Raw genomic sequence first — 22,852 nt, 5'->3', positions numbered from 1 at the left:
GGCAATTCAGTACATGCATATAAGTAGTTAGATCAGGGTAACTGACAAATCTATTATAACCTCAAGCATTTAAGCTCTTTGTGTTAGGAACACTTAAAATCTTATTAGGTCTTTTGGAATATTTAATTAATTGTTGTTAACAGTATTTATCCTACTGTGTTACAGAACTTTAGAAATCATTTGTGTGTGTGTGTGTGTGCATGTGTGTATGTAGCCAGGGTTGACCTGGAACTTCTCAGAGATGCACATGCCCACTGATTGACTTAAAGGCATGTGCTAGCTGTGAGGCCAGGCAGGACAGAAGCCATTCTTCTCATGCATGCCCTTGTTCTGTGCACGGATTGGCCTTCCCTCCCTCCTGTCCTCCCTCATACCTTTCCCAGACTCTGGTAGTCACTATTCTGTTCTGTTTTTTTGAGAGCAAACTTAGCTTCCATAATAAAATGAGAGATGAGATATTTGTCTTTCTGTGTCTCGCTTCACATAATATTGCCCATTTCCATCCACACTGCTGCAAACGGCATAATTATTTTCTGTTCTCTGAGATGGGATCTAGCTCTAGATTGGCTTTAATCACTATGTAGCTAAAGTTGGCCTCAAACTTGTGATCCCCTTGCCTTGCCTTTCCCCTTACCACCATATCTGCCATGTTTATTTTTATTTTTAATTGTATGATATTCCAGTTTGTGTGTGTGTGTGTGTGTGTGTGTGTGTGTGTCCGTGTGTCCGTCCACATATCACATTTTAAAAATCCATTCATTAGTGGACACTTGGGCTAACTCATGTGTTACAAAGCTGTTGTGGATTGTGCTCTTATTAACAGACTAGTACAGGTTCCTTTTCTGCCTACTAATTTCATTCTGTGCCCAGCTGATCCTATGGTTTTTGTTCTTAAGTTTCCACCCAGATTTAATCATGTTTATGTGTGTTGAACCATCCTACATTCCTTGAGTAAATTTTACTTGATCATGGTTTACAAACTCTTTGGTGGATCGGATTTCATTTGCCAGCATTTTTTGAGAAATCTTAAATCATGGATATTGATCTGTAGTGCTCAGTATATGTATGTTTTCCTGACTGTCTGTCTTTTATTGGGTTTGGTTTCATGGTAATTGTGGTCTGATAAAAGGAATCTGGAAGAGTTCCTCCTTTTCAGTTCTTTGAAATAAATTTTACAAAGAATTGATGATAGTTGTATTTTAAAAGTTTGGTAAAGTAGGGGCTAGAGAGATGGCTCAGCGGTTAAGAACACTGTTCTTGCAGAAGACCTGGGTTCAAATCCCAGCACCCACATGGCAGCTAACAATCCCACAGCCTCTTCTGTCCACTGCAGGCATTGCACGACACGGGTACACTTACCTACATGCAAGGAATACAAGCATACACTTAAAATAAAAATAATAAATATTATTTTAAAAGTTTGGTAAAGTTAAACAGTGAAACTTGGTCTTGGCTTTTTATTGATGGGAAGGTTTTTCATCACTGATTCACATTGATTTCTTGTTACTTGTCTGCTATGGTTCTGTTCTGGTAGAATATGTATGTCCAGTTTTTTCACGAAGTTCTTATTTATCTGATTTATTTTTATTTTATTTATTTATTTATTTATTTATTTATTTACTTACTTACTTACTTACTTACTTATTTTGGTCTTTTTGAGACAGGGTCTCCCTGTAGCCCCAGGTGTCCTGGAACTCACTGTGTAGACCAGGCTGGCCTTGAATTCACAGAGATTGGCCTGCTTCTGCCTCCTAAATGCTGGTACTTTTTATTTTATGTGTATGAGTGTATTGCCTGAATGTATACAAGTGCACTCATGTTGTGCATTGCTGCGAGTTCAGAAGAGGGCATTGGATCCCGTGGAACTGGAGTTACAGACAGTTGTTAGCTGCCATGTGGGTGCTGGGAATCAAACTCTGGTCCTTTGCAAGAGGTTAAGAGGTCTGTACTCTTAACCGCTGAGCCATCTCTCCAGCCTCCTGATTTATTTTTATTTTATGTGTATAAGTGTTTAATCTGCATGTATGTAAGTTCACTCATGGAATGCAGTATCCACGGAGGACAGAAGAGGGCCTCAGATCCTCTGGAACTGGAATTATGGCTGGTTGTGAGCTGCCATGTGGATGTTTGGAACTGAACCCTGGCCCTCTCCAAGAGCAGCCAGTGTTCTTTACTACTGAGCCATCTCTCTAGCTCCCATGAAGCTGTCCTTCATAGTCCCTAGTGATCCTCTCTATTTCTGTGTTGTTATAGTGTATCTGTTTTCCTTTCTGGCTTCATTTATTGACTTATTTTTTCCTCCCCTCAGATCCTCAGCTGTTCCTTTCCTATTTCTTTTTTGAGATTGGCTTTAGCTACAGTACAAGCTGGCTTTGCACTCGTCATTGTTTTGCCTCAGCCTCCAGAGTTTTGAGGTTATGGCTGTGCACCACCATCCCTTCTGCAGTGGTGACATTCCTCTTCCTCCTCCTCCCATTCTTCCTCCTCCTATTCATTCCTCCCCCTCCCCTCCCCTTCCCTCTTTGGGGGTCTCTACTTCATTGTTTTGATGCTTTGTCCACTGCTTTTCTTTCCTTCTAACTTGGGATTTTGGTCTGCTCTGCTCAGCTTTTCTAGCATCTTGAGTCACATCATTAGTTTATTCCTCTAATGTTTGTTGTTGATACAGGCCTTACTGCTGCTTCAACCTTTCCTCTTAGTCCTTCTTCTGTTGACGCCATTAGATTTTCTATGTTGTTTTTATTTTTGGTTGTTTCAAGAAAAATTTATCTTCCTTATTCATTGACCTATTGGTCATTCAAAGCATGTTAATTTAACATGTATTTGTACAATTTCTGAAGGTTTTGTATTGTTTATTTTAAGTGTTATTCCATTATGGTCAGAGAAAATTCATGCTGTAATTTCAGTGTTTTTGATCTTCTAAGACACATGGGTCTGTCCTAAGGAATTTTTTATGTACTGCTGAGAAGAATGTATATTCTAGAGCTGTTGGGTGACATGATATACAGATGTCTGTTAGGGTTGTTTTTAGTGTAGTTTAAAGATTTATTTTTATTTATGTATATGTGTGTACATGCCACATAAATGCAGGTGTCTTTAGAGGCTAGAAGAGCTCATCAGATCCCTTGGACCTAGAGTTGCAGGGAGCTGTGAGCTGGCCAGTGTGGGTGCTGGAAACCAAATTTGGGTGCTCTGAAAGACCAGTATGCACTCTTAACCACTGAACCATCTTTTCAGCCCCCTTTTATGTTTGTTTTTTGGGTGGGTGGGTGGGATGAAGGTCTGCTCGACCTCAACTATAATTGTATTTGAGCATGTCTACTTTTAAATATTTTATTTGTGATTTTTATTTTATGTTTATGAGCATATTACTTGCATGCAGGTAGGTGTACCCATTTCGTCCAATGCCCACAGAGGTCAGAAAAGGGCACCACATCCCTGGAACTAGAGTTATGGATGGCTTTTAGCCACCATGTGGGTTCTGGGAATCAAACCTAGGTCCTCTGCAAGAGCAGCTGGTGCCCTTAACTGCTGATCCATCTCCAGCCCCTGACCCTATCTACTTTTAGATCTAATGATTCCTTTATGTGATTGAGTGCTCTAGTGTTGTGTGCATATTAACAGTTGTTATTTCCTCTATGAAACTGATCCCTTTTTCATTATAGTGACCTTCTTTGTCCTTCTTTTTAGAAAACAATTTTTTAATTAGTCTATTTTATCTAAGTATTGTTACTGTTGGTTTCTATTTATTTGATATCTTTTTCGTCTCTTCACTTAAAGTGTACCTGGTTCTTAATTGGTAAAATTTCTTATAGACAGTATATGGTAGACTTGGTTTAAAAATTTTTTTTCGGAAGTGACCTACTTAGCCTATATCTTTTAATCGGGAATTTATGTGTTTTTATTCAACATTATTATTGATAAGTAAAAAACATTCTTGTAATTCTTAGGGTTTTTTTCTGATTTTAATTTTGTTATTCAATTTGTTTCAATTTGTTATTTTCTTAGTCTTTTTATAGTTATGGTTTTAAGCAAATTATTGTGTTTAAAAAAAATAAAATCTCTGTAAGGTAGGGTATGGTGACATACATTTTTGATCCTGGCATACGCAGGTGAATCTCTGGGCTTTTAGCCACTTGTGGGTGCTAGGAATCAAACCTGGTCCTCTGCAGAGCAGCCAGTGCTCTTAACTGCTGAGCCATCTCTCCAACCTCCAGAATTGTGTGTTTTTAATGGTGGAAGTTTGTCTTCTGCTTCCCATTTAGGACTTCCTGCTGAAGCATTTCCTGCACAGCTGGTCTAGTGGTGCAGACTTTCCTTAATTTCAGCTTGAGATAAATCTTCATTTCCCCTTCATTTCTGGAGGATAGTTTTGCTGGGTATAGTATGACTGGGTAGTGATTTTTTTTCTTTTCTGTTGAGAAGTCCCATATACCTTATGTTCATGTTCCCATATTCCCTTATTATCAGCAAAGAGGGGTGTATGTCTGTCTGTGTGCACTAATATCTAAATTTTCTCATTCATTCATTTATTCCTTGTCAAGTTATGGGAGTTGATTCTCTTTCCTGGTGATCACATTTTGATTGTCAGCCTTGGTGGGAGGCACCTTTCCCACAGTACCATCTTGCCAGTTTTATATAGTTGATGAATGTACACATCATTTTTCTTCAAAGTGCATAGTTTTTTTAATAGACGATTTTTAAAGTGATTTATTATTTTTATTTATGTGTGCGAGTGTGTTGCCTGCATGGATGTAAGTGCACCTGCATCATGCAATATAGGTGAATTTTTTTTCTTAATCTTTTTGAGACACTGTCTTCTCTGAATATGTAGACCAGGCTGGCCTTGATCTCAGAGCCACCCACCTCTCCCTCCCCAGTGCTAGGATTAAAGATGTGCAATACCATCTTAGGCTAAAGTAGGCTTTTTATTGGCATTTTGTAGGTGGACCTTTTTTAAAATTTTTAAATAGCTGTTTAACAATCTCTTCTCATTGATACATTTGCATCATGAGGTCATACATGTTCTCTGTGTGAACATACATGTAGAGGACCAAAGTTCACATTGGGTGGGCCCTCTCTGCTTTATTTATTTATTTATTTATTTATTATTATTTTGAGACAGGGTCTCCCTGCAACCCCAGCTGGCCTGGAAGTCACTATGTGGACCAGGCTGGCCTTGAACTCACAAAGATCCGCCTGCTTCTGCCTCCCAAGTGCTGGGATTAAAGGCGTGCTCCATCACGCCTGGCTCCATTGTATTTATTGAGGAGATGTCTTTAAGTTGAACCCAGAGCTTGCTGACCTGCTAGACTAGCTAGCCAGCTTGCCCGAGTGGATAGGTCTCTGCCTCCCAATTGATAACAGGTGGTCTCCATATCTGCCTGATTGTTGTGTGGGATACTCGAATCCAAGCTGTAGTCTCATGCTTGTGTAGCAAGTGCTTTATGCACAGAGCCATCACCCTACCCCTTTCCAAGTCCATTAAAAAATTATTTTTTATTTTATTTTATGTCTTTGTGTTTATTGCCTGCATGTAGCTAAGTGCACTCGTGTCATGCAATGCCCACAAAGGACAGAAGAGGCCGTCAGATCCCCCTGGAACTGGAGTTATGGACAGTTGTTAGCTGCCATGTGGGTGTGGGATTCGAACCTGGGTCTTCTGCCAGTGTTCTTTACTGCTGAGCCATCCCCCCAGCCCCCCCCAAGTCTATTTTTAAATAATATTATTTACTTCTATTGCAAAATAACCCCGACTCATTCATACTATCCCTTGTCTCATGATATTCATTTTATTTATGTAGTAAATATACATCCATACATAAATGTACACATCTAATGTACATAGCTAGACCTGGTTTAACTATGTAGCCCTTGCTGGCCTGGAACTCACTATGTAGACCAGAGTTGGCCTGAAATAAATGGAGATCAGCTGTCTGCTTTTGCATCTGGAATGTTGGGATTAAAAACATGTGCCAGTTAAGAGTTTTGTGGGGTTTTTTTTTTGTCTTTTTGAGATAGAACTCATTGTATAGACCAGGCTGGCCTTGAACTCAAATAGATCTGCCTCCCAAGTGCCGGGAATAAAGGTGTGTGTCATCATTACTGGCTCAGTTAAGAGTTTTTTTTTTTTGTCTCTTTTTGAGACAGGGTCTGGTCTCCCTGTAGCCCCAGCTATCCTGGAACTCACTATGTAGACCAGGCTGGCCTTGAACTCACAAAGCCTCTGCCTTCCAAGTGCTGGGATTAAAGGCTTGTGCCACCACGCCCTGCTAGTTACGAGTTTTAGAACATTTTGTTTACCTGTACATTTTCCATTTGAGATGATCTTCCTTTCTTGATGTAGATCCAAGTTTCTTCCTATTTTTTTTCTTTTCTTTTTTTTTTTTGTCTTTAAAGAACTTTTCACAATTCTTGCAAGATACAGGTTAACTTGCAGCTGGAGACATGGTTTAGTGGTTAAGAGCACTGACTGTTTTTGCAGAGGACCTGGGTTTGAGTCCCAGCACTCACATGGTGGCTAACAACTGTCCATAACTCTACTGGAGAGCCAATGCTGCCTTCTGACCTCCAAGGGCACTGCATTTCACAGGTGGCGCACACCTTTAATCCCAGCACCTGGGAGGCAGAGGCAGGCAGAGCTCTTTGAGTTCAAGGCCAGCCTGCTCTACACAGTGAGTTCCAGGCCAGCTGGAGCTACAGGAAGACCCTGTCTCAAAAAGACTAAAAAGAAAAAAAGATACAGGCTAGCTGGCAATAATTTTCTTAGCTTTTGTTTTTTTCTCAGCTCATACTCCTTTAAAAAAAATACTGTATTTTTAATTTTACCTGCATGTATATAAGTACACCCATGGAATGCAGTGCCCACGGAGAACAGAAGAGGACAGCACACCATCTGGAACTGGAGTTACTGCTGTTTGTGAGCTGCTCTGTGGGTTCTGGGAACTGAACCCGGGTCCTCTGTAAGAGCACTCAGTGCTCTTAACTGCTGAGCCGTCTCTCCAGCCCCTGCTCCCCAGCTCATTTTTAATAATTTTTTAGAATTCTAAATTTTGGAGGTTAGTAAAAACATATGTTTAAACTCCCAGATTCTAGAACCCCGGAATGAAATCTTTAAAATCCATTGAATAGAACACTTTGAAAATTATGTACTAGGTAGTGGTAAGAGAGGGCATGCTTGAAATATGGTTTTGTTTTGTTTTTTTTAATTTTATTTTACGTGTATGCGTGTATTGCCTGCATGTAGGTAAGTGCACCTGTGTCATGCAATGCCTGCTAGGTCAGAAGAGGCTGTCAGTTCCCCTGGGACTGGAGTTGCATAGTTTTTAGCTGCCATGTGGGTGCTGGGATTCAAAACTGGGTCTTCTGCAAGAACAACCAGTGTTCTTAACCTCTGAGCCCTCGCTCCATCCCCTCTGGGATATTTTGTAGTCTACTATGCTATCATTTTTTTAGGCTTTGAATCCCAGCACTCAGGGGGCACAGGCAGGGTGATCTCTGTATGATTGAGGCCAGCCTGGTCTACATAGTAGGTTCCAGACCATGGGGCTCCAGGGAGGCCTTGTCTCAAAAACCAATATAAATTAATAGAATGAAATAGAATTTAGCATTTTGGTCTTGAGTTTAACTTTGAGGCTTGGTCCGTGTGCATGTGTATGTCAAGGCCAGAGGTCAACACTGATTGCTGTCCTAGTTTGTTTCTTCATTTCTTCTTCAAACAAAACACTCTGACCAATACCAACTTGGGGGAGGAAAGGGTTTATTTAGCTTACATCTCCCCGGCAACACTTCATCCAGGAGCCCAAGGTAGGAATTCAGGGCAGGAACCTGGAGGCAGGAGCTGGAGCACAGGCCATGGAGGAACGCTGCTTACTGGCTTGCTCCCCTAGCCCCTGCTCAGCCTGCTTTCTTATGCAACACAGGCCCACCTGCTCAGGGATGACACCACCCACAGTGGGCTGGGCCCTCCCACATCACACAACAATCAAGAAGATGCCCTTCAGACATGGCTACAGGCTAGTTCAATGGAGGCAATTTCCCAATTGAGGCTCCCTCAACCCAGGTGTGTCAAGTAGTACTAAAGCTATCTAGCACAATTGCCTTCTTCCGTTGCTGTCCACATTATTTTTTGAGACAGGGGCTCTTTTTTTTTTTTAATTTTAATTTTTTGTCTTTTTTGGGACAGGGTCTCCCTGTAGTCCCAGCTGACCTGAACTCACTATGTGGACCAGGCTGGCCTTGAACTCCGCCTGCCTCTGCCTACGGAGTGCTGGGACTAAAGGCGTGCACCACCACACCTGGCCTAGAGACAGGGGCTCTTAGTGAGCCTGAAGTAACTGGTTGGGTGTGCTGGCTTCGTCAGAATCTCCAGGGATCAACTTGTAATTGCTTTCCATAGTTTTGAGCTTACAGAGGTGTTGGATCCCCTAGAGCTGGAGTTATATATAGATGGTCGTGAGGCACACAGCATGGGTGCTGGGAACTGAACTGGGGTCCTATGCAAGAGCAGTATTTGCTTTTAACCTCTGAATCATCTCTCCAGCCCCTTCAGCATGATTTTTAATTAATTAATTAATTAATTGATTGATTAATTGATTAATTAATTGAATTGAGACAGGGGTCTCCCCATGTATCTCTTGCTGGCCTGGAACTCATTTTGTAGACCAGGCTGGACTTCAACTCAGATCTGCCTACTTCTTCCCAAGTGCTGGGATTAAAGGCATATACCACCACACCTGGCTGAATTTTAAGACAGGGTCTTATGTAGCTTTTAGGCTAGCCTGAGCTCACTCTCCTTTTTTAGTGTTGGGATTATAGTTATGCACTACCATGCCCGTTTTGATTGTGTGTGCTAGGCAAATTACCAATTGAGCCAAATCTCCAGACCCCATGTGCAAACTTCTATCATGTCAATCCCTGGTTCTTGTTACCATTTTCTGTTTTCAAGAGAGGTCTGTGATACCAGGTACCCTAATTCTACTTTGGTATGCACTGCCTTTTTTTGAATACAATGTATGATATGTGGTAGTTGCCTAGAACTTTGTTATAAATAGTTGTTCTAAGGGATAAAATATCCCTTGGCACAAAGGGAGGAGATGATGAACAAAAGTTCTTTATATCTCCTAAACTGTAATTTAATAATTTGTGGTCTGACATCATGAGCCACAGGTACAACTCAGTGGTAGAGTGTGTGTTTGCTGTGCATGAGGAAGACAGCCTGTTGGAGAGATGGGCAGCACATTACATAGAATATAGTATGTGAATGTTTAATCAGAACAATAACCACACACCTACACTTAGTAACAGCTCCATGTGTACATTTGGATGTAGTGTTCTTCATGTGTTACCTCTTTTTATCTTAAGGTTAGCTCTGTTCTTGGTGTACCGTCTAGTTAAATGGGTTGCAAAGTGTAGTTGATGTAGTTGAATACCTTTTCAGGGACATATTAGTAGCCCTTGGCTTAGCTAAGATGCTAAGGATAGGATAAATTAGATTTTAGGCTTTTGATTTTAATATATAGATAGCTTTCACTATTGATTTAAAGTTTTTCTTGTCTTAAACTCTTGAGGATTTCACTTGTGGGAAGTGGCAAAATGAAGGATTAAAAAAAGAGATGCATAATTATGTAAAGTTAGAGTTCAGATATAATTTATGTTTGTATTCCCCCCGAATGCTGCGTCACAGTCAGTGGTGTTCAGTGAAGTACACAGATATTTCAAATTCTCTTAGAAACTTCTTCACAGGGAATTAGGTGCTTTAGTAGTCTAATACTACACATGTGCCACCTAGTGGTCAGAGAACACCAGCTGGACTGTTGATAGAGCCATTTCCTATTCTCCCTAGTCCATCTCTGGCTGTGGAGCATTTTTGATCAAGTGGCATTTCTTTATATTTAGGTCAAGTTTCAAGTTTGGGTGGGAGGTAGGATCCTAGTTTCATTTCTGTTGCTGTGGTAAAATACTCTTGACACAGAGTAACTTAGGGAGAAAAAGGTGTATTTGACTTAAAATTCTAAGTTCCAGCCTATTACTTTGGGGCATGTCAAGGAACTCAAGCAGCTAATCACATCACGTTCACAGCCAAGAACAAAGGCAATATATCCTTGTCTGCTTGCTTTGAAGTTTTTTTTTTTTTTTGAGGTAGGGTCTCATTATGCAACTCTTAATATAGATCAAGATCCCCCTGCTTCTGCCTCCTACGTGCTTAGTATTAAAGCAGTGTGCCACCATATCCAACCCTAATATTTTCCTTAATTATTTGGACTTAAAAAAAAGATTTACTGATTTTAATTTTATGTGTATGAGTTCTTTGTATGTAAATATGAAATGACCTGAGTGCTTGGTACATACAGAAGAGGGTATTGGGTCCCCTGGAACTGGGTATAGATGGTTGTGAACTCTCTTACGTGGGTGCTAAGAACTGAGCACTAATCCTCTGTAAGAGCAGTAAGTGGTCTTAACCAGCCCCTACCTGTCCTTCTCCTGTCTTGTTACTGTTCAGGACCCCTGCCCAGGGAATGGTACCACCCACACCAGACTTCGTCTTTTCTATATCAATTAACATTCAGTAAATTTCCCCATAAACTTGGCCACAGGCAACCTTGATCTATCTAATTTCTCTTTAAGACTCTCTTCCTGAATGATTCTTGGTTGTTTCAAGTTGACTGTTTAAATTACTGACATGGGGTGACTGTGTCCATGGGTGAAAACTGGCTTGTCTTGAACTTGCTGTATAAACCAGGTTGGCCATGAACTCACAGAGATCTGCCTGATCTTGCCTCTTGAATACTGAGATTAAAGGTGTTTGCCACCATCCCTAGCTCCATCTTGTATTTTGAGACAGGAGACCACCTGTTGCCTAATGAGCTATAGCGATCTGCTTATTTCTGCCTCCTCACTGGTTGCAAATATAAACACTTGGTTTTATCTGGGTTATGGAGATCTGAACTCAACTCTTTTTTTTTTTTTTTTTTGGGGTTCTTTGTTACCCCCAGCTGGCCTGGTACTTTTTATGTAAACCCGGTTTGGCTTTATCCCACAGAACTATAGCACTTAACTGCTGAGCGGTCTCTCCAGCCCCCATGGCTGACCTTTTTTTCTTTTTCTTTTTGGTCATTTGAGTGCTGGGATTAAAGGCATGCATCACTATGCCCAGCCTGATTGCCTGATTGACTTTTTTTTCCACTCTTTTTTTTTTTTTTTTTTGGGTCTCTCTGTAGCCCCAGCTGGCCTGGAACTTACTATGTAAACCAGGTTGGCCTTTATCTCACAGAGATCTACCTCTCTGCCTCCTGAATGCTGGGATTAAAGGTGTGCACCACTAGGCCTGGCTCTCTTTCATATTTTTAAGATTGATTCTTTTCTTAAATTTTAATTTTATGTGTGTGAGTGTTTTGCTTGTACATGTATATATGTGTGTATGTATGTATGTATGTACCACTTTTGTGCCTGTTGCCAGTGGAGGCCAAAAGAAGGCTTCATATCTCCTACAACTGGTTTACAGATGGTTGTGAACCACTGTGTGGGTGCTAGGAACTGAACCTAAGTCCTCTGCAAGCACTGCAGTACTCTTCATCCCTGATTCATTTCTCTAGCCCCAGGCCCTTATTCTTACACAGTAGGCACTTCTGAGTCAGCTCTCCAGCTCCCAACTACCCCAAAATCTTAATATAAAATTTATTACAGTTTCCACAGTTTTGGGCTGCATGTAATTTGAACAAATAAAACCTTATGAATGGCAAAAAGTTTACCAAATGGTCAGTTAAATGAGCTTGTACTTTTTTTTTTTTTTTTTTGTCTTTTTGAGATAGAGTCTCCCTATAGTTCCAACTGGTCTGGACCTCACTATGTAGACCAGGCTGGCCTTGAACTCATTAGAGATCCCCCTGTCTGTGCCTCCCAAGTGCTGGGATTAAAGGCGGGCCATGCCCCACTGAGTCTGCACTATTTAATTGGGTGATTGGTTACTTTTTACTTTAGAGAAAAGACCAGCTGGTGTTTAAATGTGCATATGTTTGGTTAGTCTGTAGGTAAGGAGATGCAGGAGTATCTCAGCAGTTATTGCTGGGATTATAGTCTTTCATCCAGACATGTTCTGGGTGAGATTATTGGTTGGCTGTCTAGTTCACATCATTTCAACCACAGCTATATGTTTTACATTTTGCTGCCAGAACTCTGACAAGCCTTGAAGACTAGGGCAAGGAAAAGAGGGCACTCACAGATGCTCGTGTACTTTTCCCGCCTTGACTTTGATGGTAAGATCTCACTGATTCCACCATTTGAAGAGTGACAGTATAAAATAGGTTCATATAATAGCTATTCCTAAATTCTGTTTTTGTATTGTGGTTGAAACTGATGGTTCCTAGGAAGCAGTTAAAATATTCCTTCTTACTGGTTAAAGAATGAAAAAGTCAGACCAGAAAAATCCAGTTGAGCAATAAATAAAGAAAACCCAAATTTACCAGTTCTGTGATTTCTTTGGCAAGTTGAGGTTAGGACCCTGGGTAGTACCAACAGCCATAATAGAGAAGAGAGAAGACCCAAGCCCCCCCTGCTGTTCTCACTGTTGGTTAGAACCGTCCTGATCGCCCCTCCTCTAAAAGACTTAAAATTTTAATTATGTATATATGTTTGTGTGTGGTTATGTATACATAAGTGTAGGTGCCTGAGGAAGGTAGAAGAGGGCGTCAGATTCCCTAGAGCTGGAGTTACAGTTGAGAGCCACCTGACATGGGCGTTTAGGATTGAACTCAGTGGTCCTCTGGAAGAGCAGTCAGTGTTCTTAACCACTAAGATGTCTCTTAAGCCCCTGATTCCATTTCTTTTTCTTTTCTTTTTTTCTTTTTTTGATCTTTTTGAGACAGGGTCTCCCTGTAGCCTCAGCTGTCCTGGAACTCCCAGAGATCTGCCTGCCTCTGCCTCCTGAGTGCTGGGACTAAAGGCGTGCACCACCATGCCCAACTCTGATTCCATTTCTTAAAGATAAGTAAATTCCCCCAAGTGATACTTGCACATCCATGTTTATTTACCGCACTATTAAAAAATATTTATTATTTTTTTTTATGTGTATGAGTGTATTGCTTGCATGTGTGTAAGTACATCTGTGTCGGGCAGTGCCCACACAGGTCAGAAGAAGGTATTGGATTCCCTTGGACCTGGAGTTATGGAAGGTTGTTAGCTGCCACGTAGGTGCTGGGAATCGAACCGAGGTCCTCCGCAAGAGCAGTCAGTGCTCTTAACCACTGTGCCATCTCTCTAGCCCCTATTTACTGCACTGTTAACAGTAACTTTGAAATGGAACCATGACAGATGTCCATCAACTGACAAATAGATGAAGATGAAGAAAATGTGATACATGCATACAATGACGTTTTATTCAGCCATAAGGAAAAAAAACCCTAGGGTGAAAGGGGCACGGGGGAGAGAGCCAGGTGAGTCAGCTCTCACAGGTGACACATTTTCTCTCACTTGTTAAACCTGGGTGTATGTGAGATAGAGAGACAAGATATCATGAGAGAGGAAGAAGAGATCTTAGAGGAGACTGGAAACAGAAGGGAATGGAGTATATGTGGCACACAGTTAGCAGTGGACACTCCAGGGGGAGGAAGGGAATCAGTCAGAGTGGGGGCAGAGGCCAGGACAAATTAGAACAAAGTAATGATACATATGGTATACAAGTTACCAAAATGAAACCCATTTCTTTGTATGATAACGCAAGAGTCACACTTTTAAAAAAGTATACAAAGACGGGCATGGTGGCACATGCCTTTAATCCCAGCACTCGGGCAGAAGTAGGTGGATCTCTATGAATTCAAGGCCAGCCTGGTCTACATAGTGAATTCCAGGCCAGCTGGGGCTACAGGGAGACCCTATCTCAAAAAGACCAAAAAAACAAAAAACCTCTTAACTGGCCTATACTTTTAACTCCAGCACTCCAGATGCAGAGGCAGAGGGAAGGAAGAGGCAGGCAACAGAGACAGAGAGAGCTGGGAGGGTGGCTGAGAGACTCTTCCAGTCAGTTTCCCTTTAACTGTAAGAATAGACTCTCTATGGGGCTGGAGAGTTGGCTTAGCGGTTAAGAGCACTGTCTGCTTTTGCAGAGGACCTGGGTTTAGGCAGTGGTACACATAAAGCTAAGTTCTCAAGTAGCATTTTAAAGAGTGTGTGTGCATGTGCCTGTGCCTGCAGCATGGCACCTGTGTGGAAGGCAGATAGCTTTGCAGAGTTGGTTTTCCCTTTCCACTGTTACGTAGCTTCTGCAGATTGAACTGGGGTCATTAGACTTGAGCATCAAGGTCCTTTGTTCCCTGAGCCATCTCTGCTGCCCGTCATGTAGACGTTCTGAAGAGTCACGTGTGTCATGGTGTGTGGTTGGTGATGAACTCAGATTTCTTTCATTTTGTATCTGTGCTGTCCCCTGGAATGTTGCCTCATTGCTGCCATTGCAGCTGGGTTTGTTTTTAGGTCCATTTCAGTTCATAGGAAAGAGAAACATAATTTACCCAAGAAGAAATCATCTCTTTAGGTGATGGAGGAATGGCCCAGCTGCTTCTCTTCATGCCATGCAGTTACCGTGCTTAGCTGCACAGAGGGTTGGGGAATGGATCTCTGGCTGAAGCAGATAAGTGCCCACTTAAAACTTGGAGAATGGCATGCATGGGATTTGTAGGGTTTTTTTTATAGGACTGTGTGTTTTACCTTGTCCATCTGTAGAGTTCTTGACATTCTAGATTTGTTTACCTTTTTGGAGTACATATACATTATTTGTTCATGATATCTTTTTTCACATAGAAACGTATGGTTTTAATGTAAAAATTACCTTTTGTCTCTTTGAATATATATATCTATGTGTATGTACTTCATAATTTAATACCAGATATTTTACATGATTTTTTTCCTCTAGGATATACAGGATACTTTTATTGATAGGCCCCATAAACAATGGCCAGTTTTTCCATTTTAAAAAAGGGACAGTGCTATTTTTTAACTGCATACCCAAACCATCTGTTGTTGCTTCATGTCATCATTAATTTTGACAGTATTTACAATTATTTGTAGGTGTTTTGTTGTTGTTGTTGTTGTTTTCTGAGGCAGCCCTGGCTGACCTGGATGGAGCTTGCTAAGCAGATCAGGTAGGCTTTGAATTCACAGAGATCTGTCCTCCAAGTGCTGGGACTTAAGGCTTGCACCACCAAATATAACTTATTTGTAATTTTTATGACTGCCCAATTAATAGTTTTTAGAATTACTCATTTTCCCCCAAATACGTTCATAAAAAATATTGAATTTCAGAGATACTCATAAAATTAGGGAAATAGGATTGAAGTGTTGGTATGAGAGGTAGGTGAGAGATGAAGTTTCATGTGAAATTTGTTGTTCATGATTCTAAGACAGATGTCTAGTGTTCAGTTAAAATATGATCCGGGATTGTTATGGATGAATTAATGCTGCATATGTAGATTTAAAGATTCTTATGCCCTGAGGAGTTCAATGAAACCTGGATGATAAGTTCTTCATACAGAGGGCTGTACTTTCTTTTACTTGGGAGTCAAAAGAAATCAGCTGAAATGACCATAGACCATTAGACATTTTTTTCCTCTCTGTCTCTCCCTCCTTCCTATGTAGGAAAGGTCTGAATAAATTGCCAATTAGAAAACAAAGATCTATTTAAGAGGATGGAATTGTGTCCTGAGCGTTGGGTAGAGGGCAGCGTCCTGAGCGTTGGGTAGAGGGCAGTGTGAAAAACAAGAGTGCACATCTTTTCATTTAAAGAGAACAGTGATGTTATGGGTGGAGAGTTTTCAAAAGCTTCACAGCAGTTAGGCTGGCTGCCTCCTGAGAAAGTCCATATAAAGTTTGGGTTAGAACCCTAAGGAGAATATTAGAAGTATTAGAAGGCAGCAGAGTCAAGAATAATCTTGTCAAACATTTAGCTTTTAGAACGGCAGGTAATCAGAATGTGTAATGACTGTTTCAAGGCAATAATTTCAAGTTTTAAAATATGAAGAAACTTAAAAAAAATGGAAATATATTTGTTTTATAGATCAACTGTTAAAATCCTGAAAGTAGGATTCTAAACACTTAGTAGTAGTGTGAAACTTCCAACAGTCTGTTGTATATGGGCACCAGTTTCACATTATTTTGATGATTTGCAGTAGCAGATTAAACTGACATTAATTATGTCCACAAACTTTCCTATATTGGTGAGGTATTATCATTTGTTTGATTCTTTTTCATTGCTGTGTATTTTCATTTTGTTTAAACACAAAGTGACTCTTGATGTCCTCTTGTTTACTGTGAAGCAGACATCAAAGAACAATCTGCGGAAGAGGATGCTGAAGCAGACGTGGACAGCAGCAAACAGCCAGTCCCAGCTCTTCAGCGGTCTGTGTCTGACGAATCTGCAAACTCCCTGGTCTCTGTTGGTGTAGAAGCCAAAATCAGGTTAGAAAACGAGAGAGCTGGATTGGAGTTTATTGGCAGAGAATAGGAGTAGCGCACTGACTAGAAAGAATGCAGGAAGGCAGGCACACCGTCTAGATGCAGCTTACCACTTAGTAGCTTTCAATTTGAGGATGACACACTGTGTGTCTTTGGCATAGAGGAAGTGTGGACTTCGGCAGTTACAGAGCAGGAGCATAGTAGAGAGTTGTTCTAATCACTCCAGGTAAGCACAGAGCACGAGCACTCTGAAGAAGTGACAGAGCATTTAACATAAGAAATAATTTCTGATACCTATACACTTAATATGCCTGTTTCTTTCCCTCTCTCCATTCTTTAAGAATTAAAGATGCATTCCCACATGCTCACAAAATAAATAAAAATGGAATATAAGATAAAGGGGGCGGGGAACTGGTGAGATGGCTGAATTCATAAGGTGCTTGCTAGCAAGCCTGTTGACCTGGATTTGATTTTCCAACAGCCACATGGCCAAAGGAGAGAACTAACTCCTGTGGGATATCCTCTGACTATGACGTGAGCATTCACACAGTAAATAAAGAAATAATGCAGTAGTTTTTTAAAAGAAACATGGGGCCCCAGATAGAAAAGGCCCCCAGAATGCTTTAGCCGTGTTCCCTTTGCTCTCACTTCTATCCAAAACGCCCCACTTCTGGGTTCTTGTTGAGAACTGACCCTTTTGTTCCCCACCCCCACCCCCCTAGTTGGTGGGCTCCCTCTGGCTGAAATTTCAAATTTCCTGTCCTTATTCTACCCAATCAGATTCCTGCTTTCATATGAATAAACATCCTACCAAGAGCACACATCCTGCCCTGTTCAATCTGAAAGGGGAAAGGGGAACTGTCCTGTCCCACTCCCTTCCCTATAGCCTTGACTTTCCAGGGGGGTAAATGATGCTCCAGCTTTATATCTCCTCCTCTTGAGAGGCATCTGCCTCTTTGCTGAGTGGAGTGTTGCTTTTCTTCAGTAAACCTTGTCTGTGTGCTGTAACTGCAAACAACAGCAACAACAAAGAATTCTTTACTTGGTGAAGCAGAGAACCCAAGAACAGACCCTAGCCAGCTTTACTATCATATAGTTCAGCTTTCAAGTCTTGTGTTTTGGGGGATCTGTTTAGAAGACTTGGCTAAATGAATAGTCTCATCCTCTTGAACTACTTTGTTTTGCTTTTGGCTCACTTCCTCATTTTAGTCTATGTTGAATCTTGTGAAGACTCTTCACCTTTGTATTGTTGAAGTTCAATATCTTGTATATTTTTGCCTTCCTTTAATCCCCAGGAAAGTGCATGCAGTCTGACATCTGTAAATCTTGCTGTGCCCTCATGAGCTAGGTACTTACATTTCTAGTGAGGCTGTGACACTTGTGTCTGTCTGGTTGGCATATCCATGTAGCAGTGTGTTAGACATCTCAACCACAGTGTGTCCCACACTACCCTACTTTGCCTCTACCTGTGCTCTAGATCTCCTTCTCCTTTTGGCTTCCACCTTTTAATAAATAATACCAATATTTACTTTGTTGCTTAGGAGTCCATGCTTGATATGTCTCTTCTCCATAGTTCATATTCAGTTAGCCACACGGCTTCCTACTGTCTTAATTTCACCCACCATCCTAGCTGAAGCTTTATCCTGAACAGACCACAGTCATTGTTTTAAGCTTTCTTTCTCATTTCCTTTACATAGTCTAATTCAGTTGGCAAAAATGAGTCTGAAATGTAAGTCAGGTCTGTTCTTTGCTGTCTTTAATGGCTGTTACATTTAAATGAGATATTTTAATTATGTCTATGATTTCAAGACCTTTCTGTTTCTGTATAACATGGTCTGGCCCTTGTTGTCACTAATGTTATTCATTGACTGTTCTAATGCTCCTGCACCCACTGATGACGTTTCTGTCTGCTTTTGAACTTGCTGTTTTGTGCGTCACGACTTACTTTTCAGAGTCCTCCCTAACCACCTGCTTATTACACTGGTCTTTGAATTCTCATATCTAACTCCATTGTGAATCTAGGTAAAGGTTATACAGGTATTTGTTATACTATAGCTCATTTTCCCCCGTTAGTTTTGGGAAGATTGAAAAAAAATATGTTAATTCAAAAAAATTTTAAGACAAGATCACATTATGTAGCCTAGGCTTGCCTCGAACTCACTGTCTAGACCAAGCTGGCCTGGAACTCAAGAGATATCCACTTGCTTCTGCTTCCTGAGCACAGGGATCACAGGCTTGTGCTAACACACCCAGCCAGGTTTGAATATTTTCAAAATAAAAGAGTAAAGCTTTTACAGGTTTCAGGTCATAAATCAGTTAAGTCTTTATCAAATTTGAGTTGAATTCTCCATTTGGTATGGGACAAAGCTCAGTTTTGCTGTCCAGTTTTCTAGCATTAATCATTGAAGAGAATGCCATTTCCTTATTGTGTGCCCTTGGCATGTTCGGCAAACATAGATTGATAATAAATGTGTAGGGTTATTTCTCAGATTTCTATCTTGTTTCATTGGTGATACATATTTTTATTGCAACACAATGCCTTTTTAAAATTATAATCACTATAATGTGTTTTGAAGTTAGAGAGTATGATGCCTCGAGCTTTATCCCCCTCCAGCCCCTTCCTGCCCTGCTACTGGGCCCCACTGTGTAGCCTGGACCTTGGGATCCTCCAGCTTTGGCTTCCTGAGTGCTAGGGTTACAGGCATGTGCTACTAGTCCTAGGTTTTAGGTTTATTTTTTTACAGTCAAGATTGTTTTTTCCTTCTTGTCTTTTTTTGTGACTTTAGAGAATATAAGGATTGCATTGAATCTGTAAGGTGGCCTTGGTTATTATGGATGGCTTTTGCAGGTTTTTTTTTTTTTTTCCCATTTCCTGATTATGGGATTTCTGTCCATTTATTTGTGTTTCTTCAGTTTCTTTCATTAGTGCTTATAGTTTCAAGTGTATATGTCTTTTACTTCCCTGGTTAATTTTAAGTATTTATTTAGTTGTTATTGTAAATGGGTTTATCTTCTAAACTTTCAAATATGAAATTTTTAATATATAGAAGCGTTACTGATTTTTGTATGTTGATTTTCTGTCCTGCAACTTGACTGATTTTTTTTTTTTTCCTTTTTCTTTTTCTTTTTAGTTCCAACAGATTTTTGGTAGGGACTTTAGGTTTTTTTTTTTGTGTGTGTGTGTGTGTCTTTTTGAAGCAGGGTCTCCCTGTAGCCCCAGCTGTCCTGGAACTCTCTGTGTAGACCAGGCTGGCCTTGAACTCAAAGAGATCGGCTTGCCCCTGCCTCCCAAGTGCTGGGACTACAGGCATGTGCTACCATGCCCAACTGACTTTAGGCTTTTATGTCTATATACACATAAGGTTGTGTCATCAGCAAATCAAGATAATGCTTGACCCCTGCTTGAGATGCTTTTACTTATTTCTGTGGAATAGTTACTTAGCTTAGGAGTTCTGGCATTGTGTTGCAGGAGCAGCAAGAGTCGCCATTTATTATTTCATTATCTTGTTGCCTGTGTAGTGCTCTCTAGTCCTTATTCTAGGCAGTTTATTTCCTTTTTTCTCTCAGAGATATTTTTAAGGAATTAGATTTCGTTACTTTTGGTCATTTTATTCTTAGCCTATTTCATTAATTTCTATTGTTTTCTTTTTTCTTTGAGTGTTTTCTGAGTGCCCTAGTTTACTTTTAACCTGCTTTTTACTGAAACCTTAGTTTATTAACATCTAATCCTTTAATTTCTGATTATTTCTGTCTTTGGTAGTAAGCCTGAGCCTTTTACAGCCGCACCAGTTCTCCGGGGCCTGTATTTATGTAAATTTAAAACTGTTTCTTTTTTTTTTTTTTTTTTCCAGTTAGAGCTTTAGCTACAACTTAAAGTTTTTATTGTATTTTATCATGATCATGTTCCACATACATTGATTTGCACCTTGACTAAAAGAGTCTTAGCAACATACTTTGTAGTTTCTAAATATTTGGAAGAATTTAAGTTATATATTTGTTACTCGTTTTGAGTTTACTACATTGTTGTCAGAGAATTCTGTCTGTATGACATTCATTTTTTTTTTTTTTTTTTTTTAATATTTCAGGTTTTCATGGCCTGGTATTGTCTACTTTTGGAATACTTTATTTTTAAAAATGAGGGTGTGGTTCGTATACACGTGTATGCATGCATTCTTGTATGTGTGCTGTGTATGTGAATGGATGTATCTGCATCTGTCTATTTGTCTGTTTATGTAGGCCAGAAATTAACATCAAGTGTCTTCCCTGATTTCCATTTTATTTACTAAGGCAGAGTTTCTCTCTGAACCCAAAGCTCACTTATGGGCAAATCTAGTTTGCTTGCCCTAGAGATCCCCTATGTCTGCCTCCCAAGTGCTGGGAATACAGATGGGCCACCATGTCTGTCTCGTTTTTACGTGGGTGCTGGACTGAACTCTGGTTCTCATATTTGAGTGACAAGTGCTTTACCCACTATGCAATTATCCCTACCCCTACCTTTGGAATATTTTAATATGATCGAAAAAGAAAGTGAAATCTTGGCTGTTGGTAGAACGGAATAGAGTGTCTCGAGAGCTTAGATTGTTTCTAGGCTCTGTTAATGCAAGCTAGCAATGAAAGTTCATGGGATAAATGCCATAGAAGTAATGCTGGGAGTGCTTAATGCCCAGGAAGGAAGATCATAGGGAGAATATGAAAAAGGAGCAGTTCCTTTAGGTTCCCCTAAGGTACTAAGTGGACATTCCTTAATGTGTATTGTCTTTTAACTTTTTAAAAAGTTCTTTTCCCCCTCCCTCCGTCCCTCCATCCCCCCGTCCCTCCGTCCGTCCGTCCCTCCCTCCCTCCCTCCCTCCCTAGTTAGGTTCTCACTATGTAGACCAGGTTGGCCTTGAACTTACAGAGATCCATCTACCTACCTCTGCCTCCTGAGGATTGGGACTAAAGGCATTTGTTACCATGCCCTGCCTTAATGGTTTCTTTCTAAAGTTAATAAACTTTACCTTTTAGAACCATTTTTTTAATTAAATTTTTTTTTGATTTATTTTATGTTTTTTTTTTTTTTTTGGTCTGCATAAGTGTAAGTGCCTGAAGGATGTGTCGGATTGTCCTGGAATTGGAGTTACTGACTATTGTTTTGCCACATGTGGGAACTCAATCCTATTCTGCAAGAGCAACCAGTGCTCTTATCCACAAAGCCATCTCTCCAGACCCTGGTTTTTATTTTTATTTTTTAAAATTTCAGCAAGTAGTACAGCATATTCCTGTTTCCACATTCTCCTCATCCCTGATAATGTATTAGTGTGGTGCGTTTGTCACAGTTGACATATCAGTATACATTATTTATAAACTGAAGTTCATTATTTGTCATAGTCATCATCTTCATCATCATCATCATCAACAACAGGGTCTCATCGTGTAGCCCCTGGAACTCGCTGTGTAGACCAGGCTGGCCTAGATCTCATAGAGATCTTGCCTGTCTCTTCTTCCTGCGTACTGGAATTAAAGGCATATGCCTGGTTTTAAACTGAAGTTCCTAGTTCACAGTAGGGCTCAGTCTTCATGGGGCACAGTTTTGTTGGTCCTGACAGACGCATGGTGTCATCAGTCTTTGCTATCTTCCTGTGAAATGGCGTCAAGCCATGAAGGCTTTTCCTTACTGTTCAACCCACCTAGTCCCCCAAGTTCTCAAATCCATCAACTACCAAACTAAGGAACTTATTAAAAAGCTTGCTTTATATTTCTCCATATATGTAGCTGTGTGGTACATATATCATATATAAGCAATGTTTATAAAATCGTTAAATATACAGAGCCCAACCATGTTGTTGTCAAATTTTATCCTCTTTTCCATCCTTTGTTTTACTGTCTTTGTTGTTTTTAATACTTGGATTTTCAGTAGTTTCCCCCCCTAAAATCCATATTCCTAATTACAGAAGTTGTTTGTTTTTTTTTCTTGGTTTTCTTTTGAGATGAGGTCTTTCTGCAGCCCCAACTAGCCTGAACCTCACTATGTAGACCAGGATGGCCTTGATTTACAGAGATCCGCCTGTCTCTGACTTCCAGGTACTGGAATTAAAGGCCTGTGCCACTTAGCTGGGCACACACCTGTTTTTGATTTGTTGATGGTTCACTCATTGGGTAAAGCACTTGCCATGCAAGTGTGAGGACCCAAGTTTTATTTCCCAGAGTTCACATCAAACTGGATGTGTTAGCACAAAATTCTACTCCCAGTATGGGGGAGATGGGAGGTGGAGACAGGAGAATCTCTGGAAGATTGTGGGCAGCTAGCCTGGCCATACACACAGGGGCGGGGGGCTGGTGGACAGGTGGCTGATGGATGGGTGAAGGAGAAAAGAAGATGAGAAATTCTGTAGGCAACAAGGTAGAAAGTGAGGACAAACATCCCAGGTTGTCT

The 22,852-nt window shown here is 40.5% G+C and overlaps 1 protein-coding gene across 17 annotated transcripts in view; it reads left to right on the top strand.

The window, feature by feature from the left end:
- The window catches only part of Kmt2c (lysine methyltransferase 2C), a 297,069-nt gene that overhangs the window by 76,917 nt on the left and 197,300 nt on the right, over window positions 1–22,852 (top strand). For 14 of the 17 annotated variants that reach the window (XM_029570484.1, XM_029570494.1, XM_029570489.1 and 11 more), the window contains exon 3: window positions 16,302–16,443. The exons of 1 other annotated variant lie outside the window; for it this stretch is intronic. In XM_029570484.1, coding sequence (XP_029426344.1) covers window positions 16,302–16,443 — 142 coding nt within the window. The remainder of the gene's footprint in view (window positions 1–16,301; window positions 16,444–22,852) is intronic. 2 more of the 17 variants (XM_029570486.1, XM_008847253.2) reach the window with 1 other exon arrangement.

This window comes from Nannospalax galili, unplaced genomic scaffold (assembly GCF_000622305.1).
Source record: "Nannospalax galili isolate Female #2095 unplaced genomic scaffold, S.galili_v1.0 scaffold302, whole genome shotgun sequence".
Lineage (NCBI taxonomy): Eukaryota > Metazoa > Chordata > Mammalia > Rodentia > Spalacidae > Nannospalax > Nannospalax galili.
This window is presented reverse-complemented; position numbering and strand designations above follow the sequence as displayed.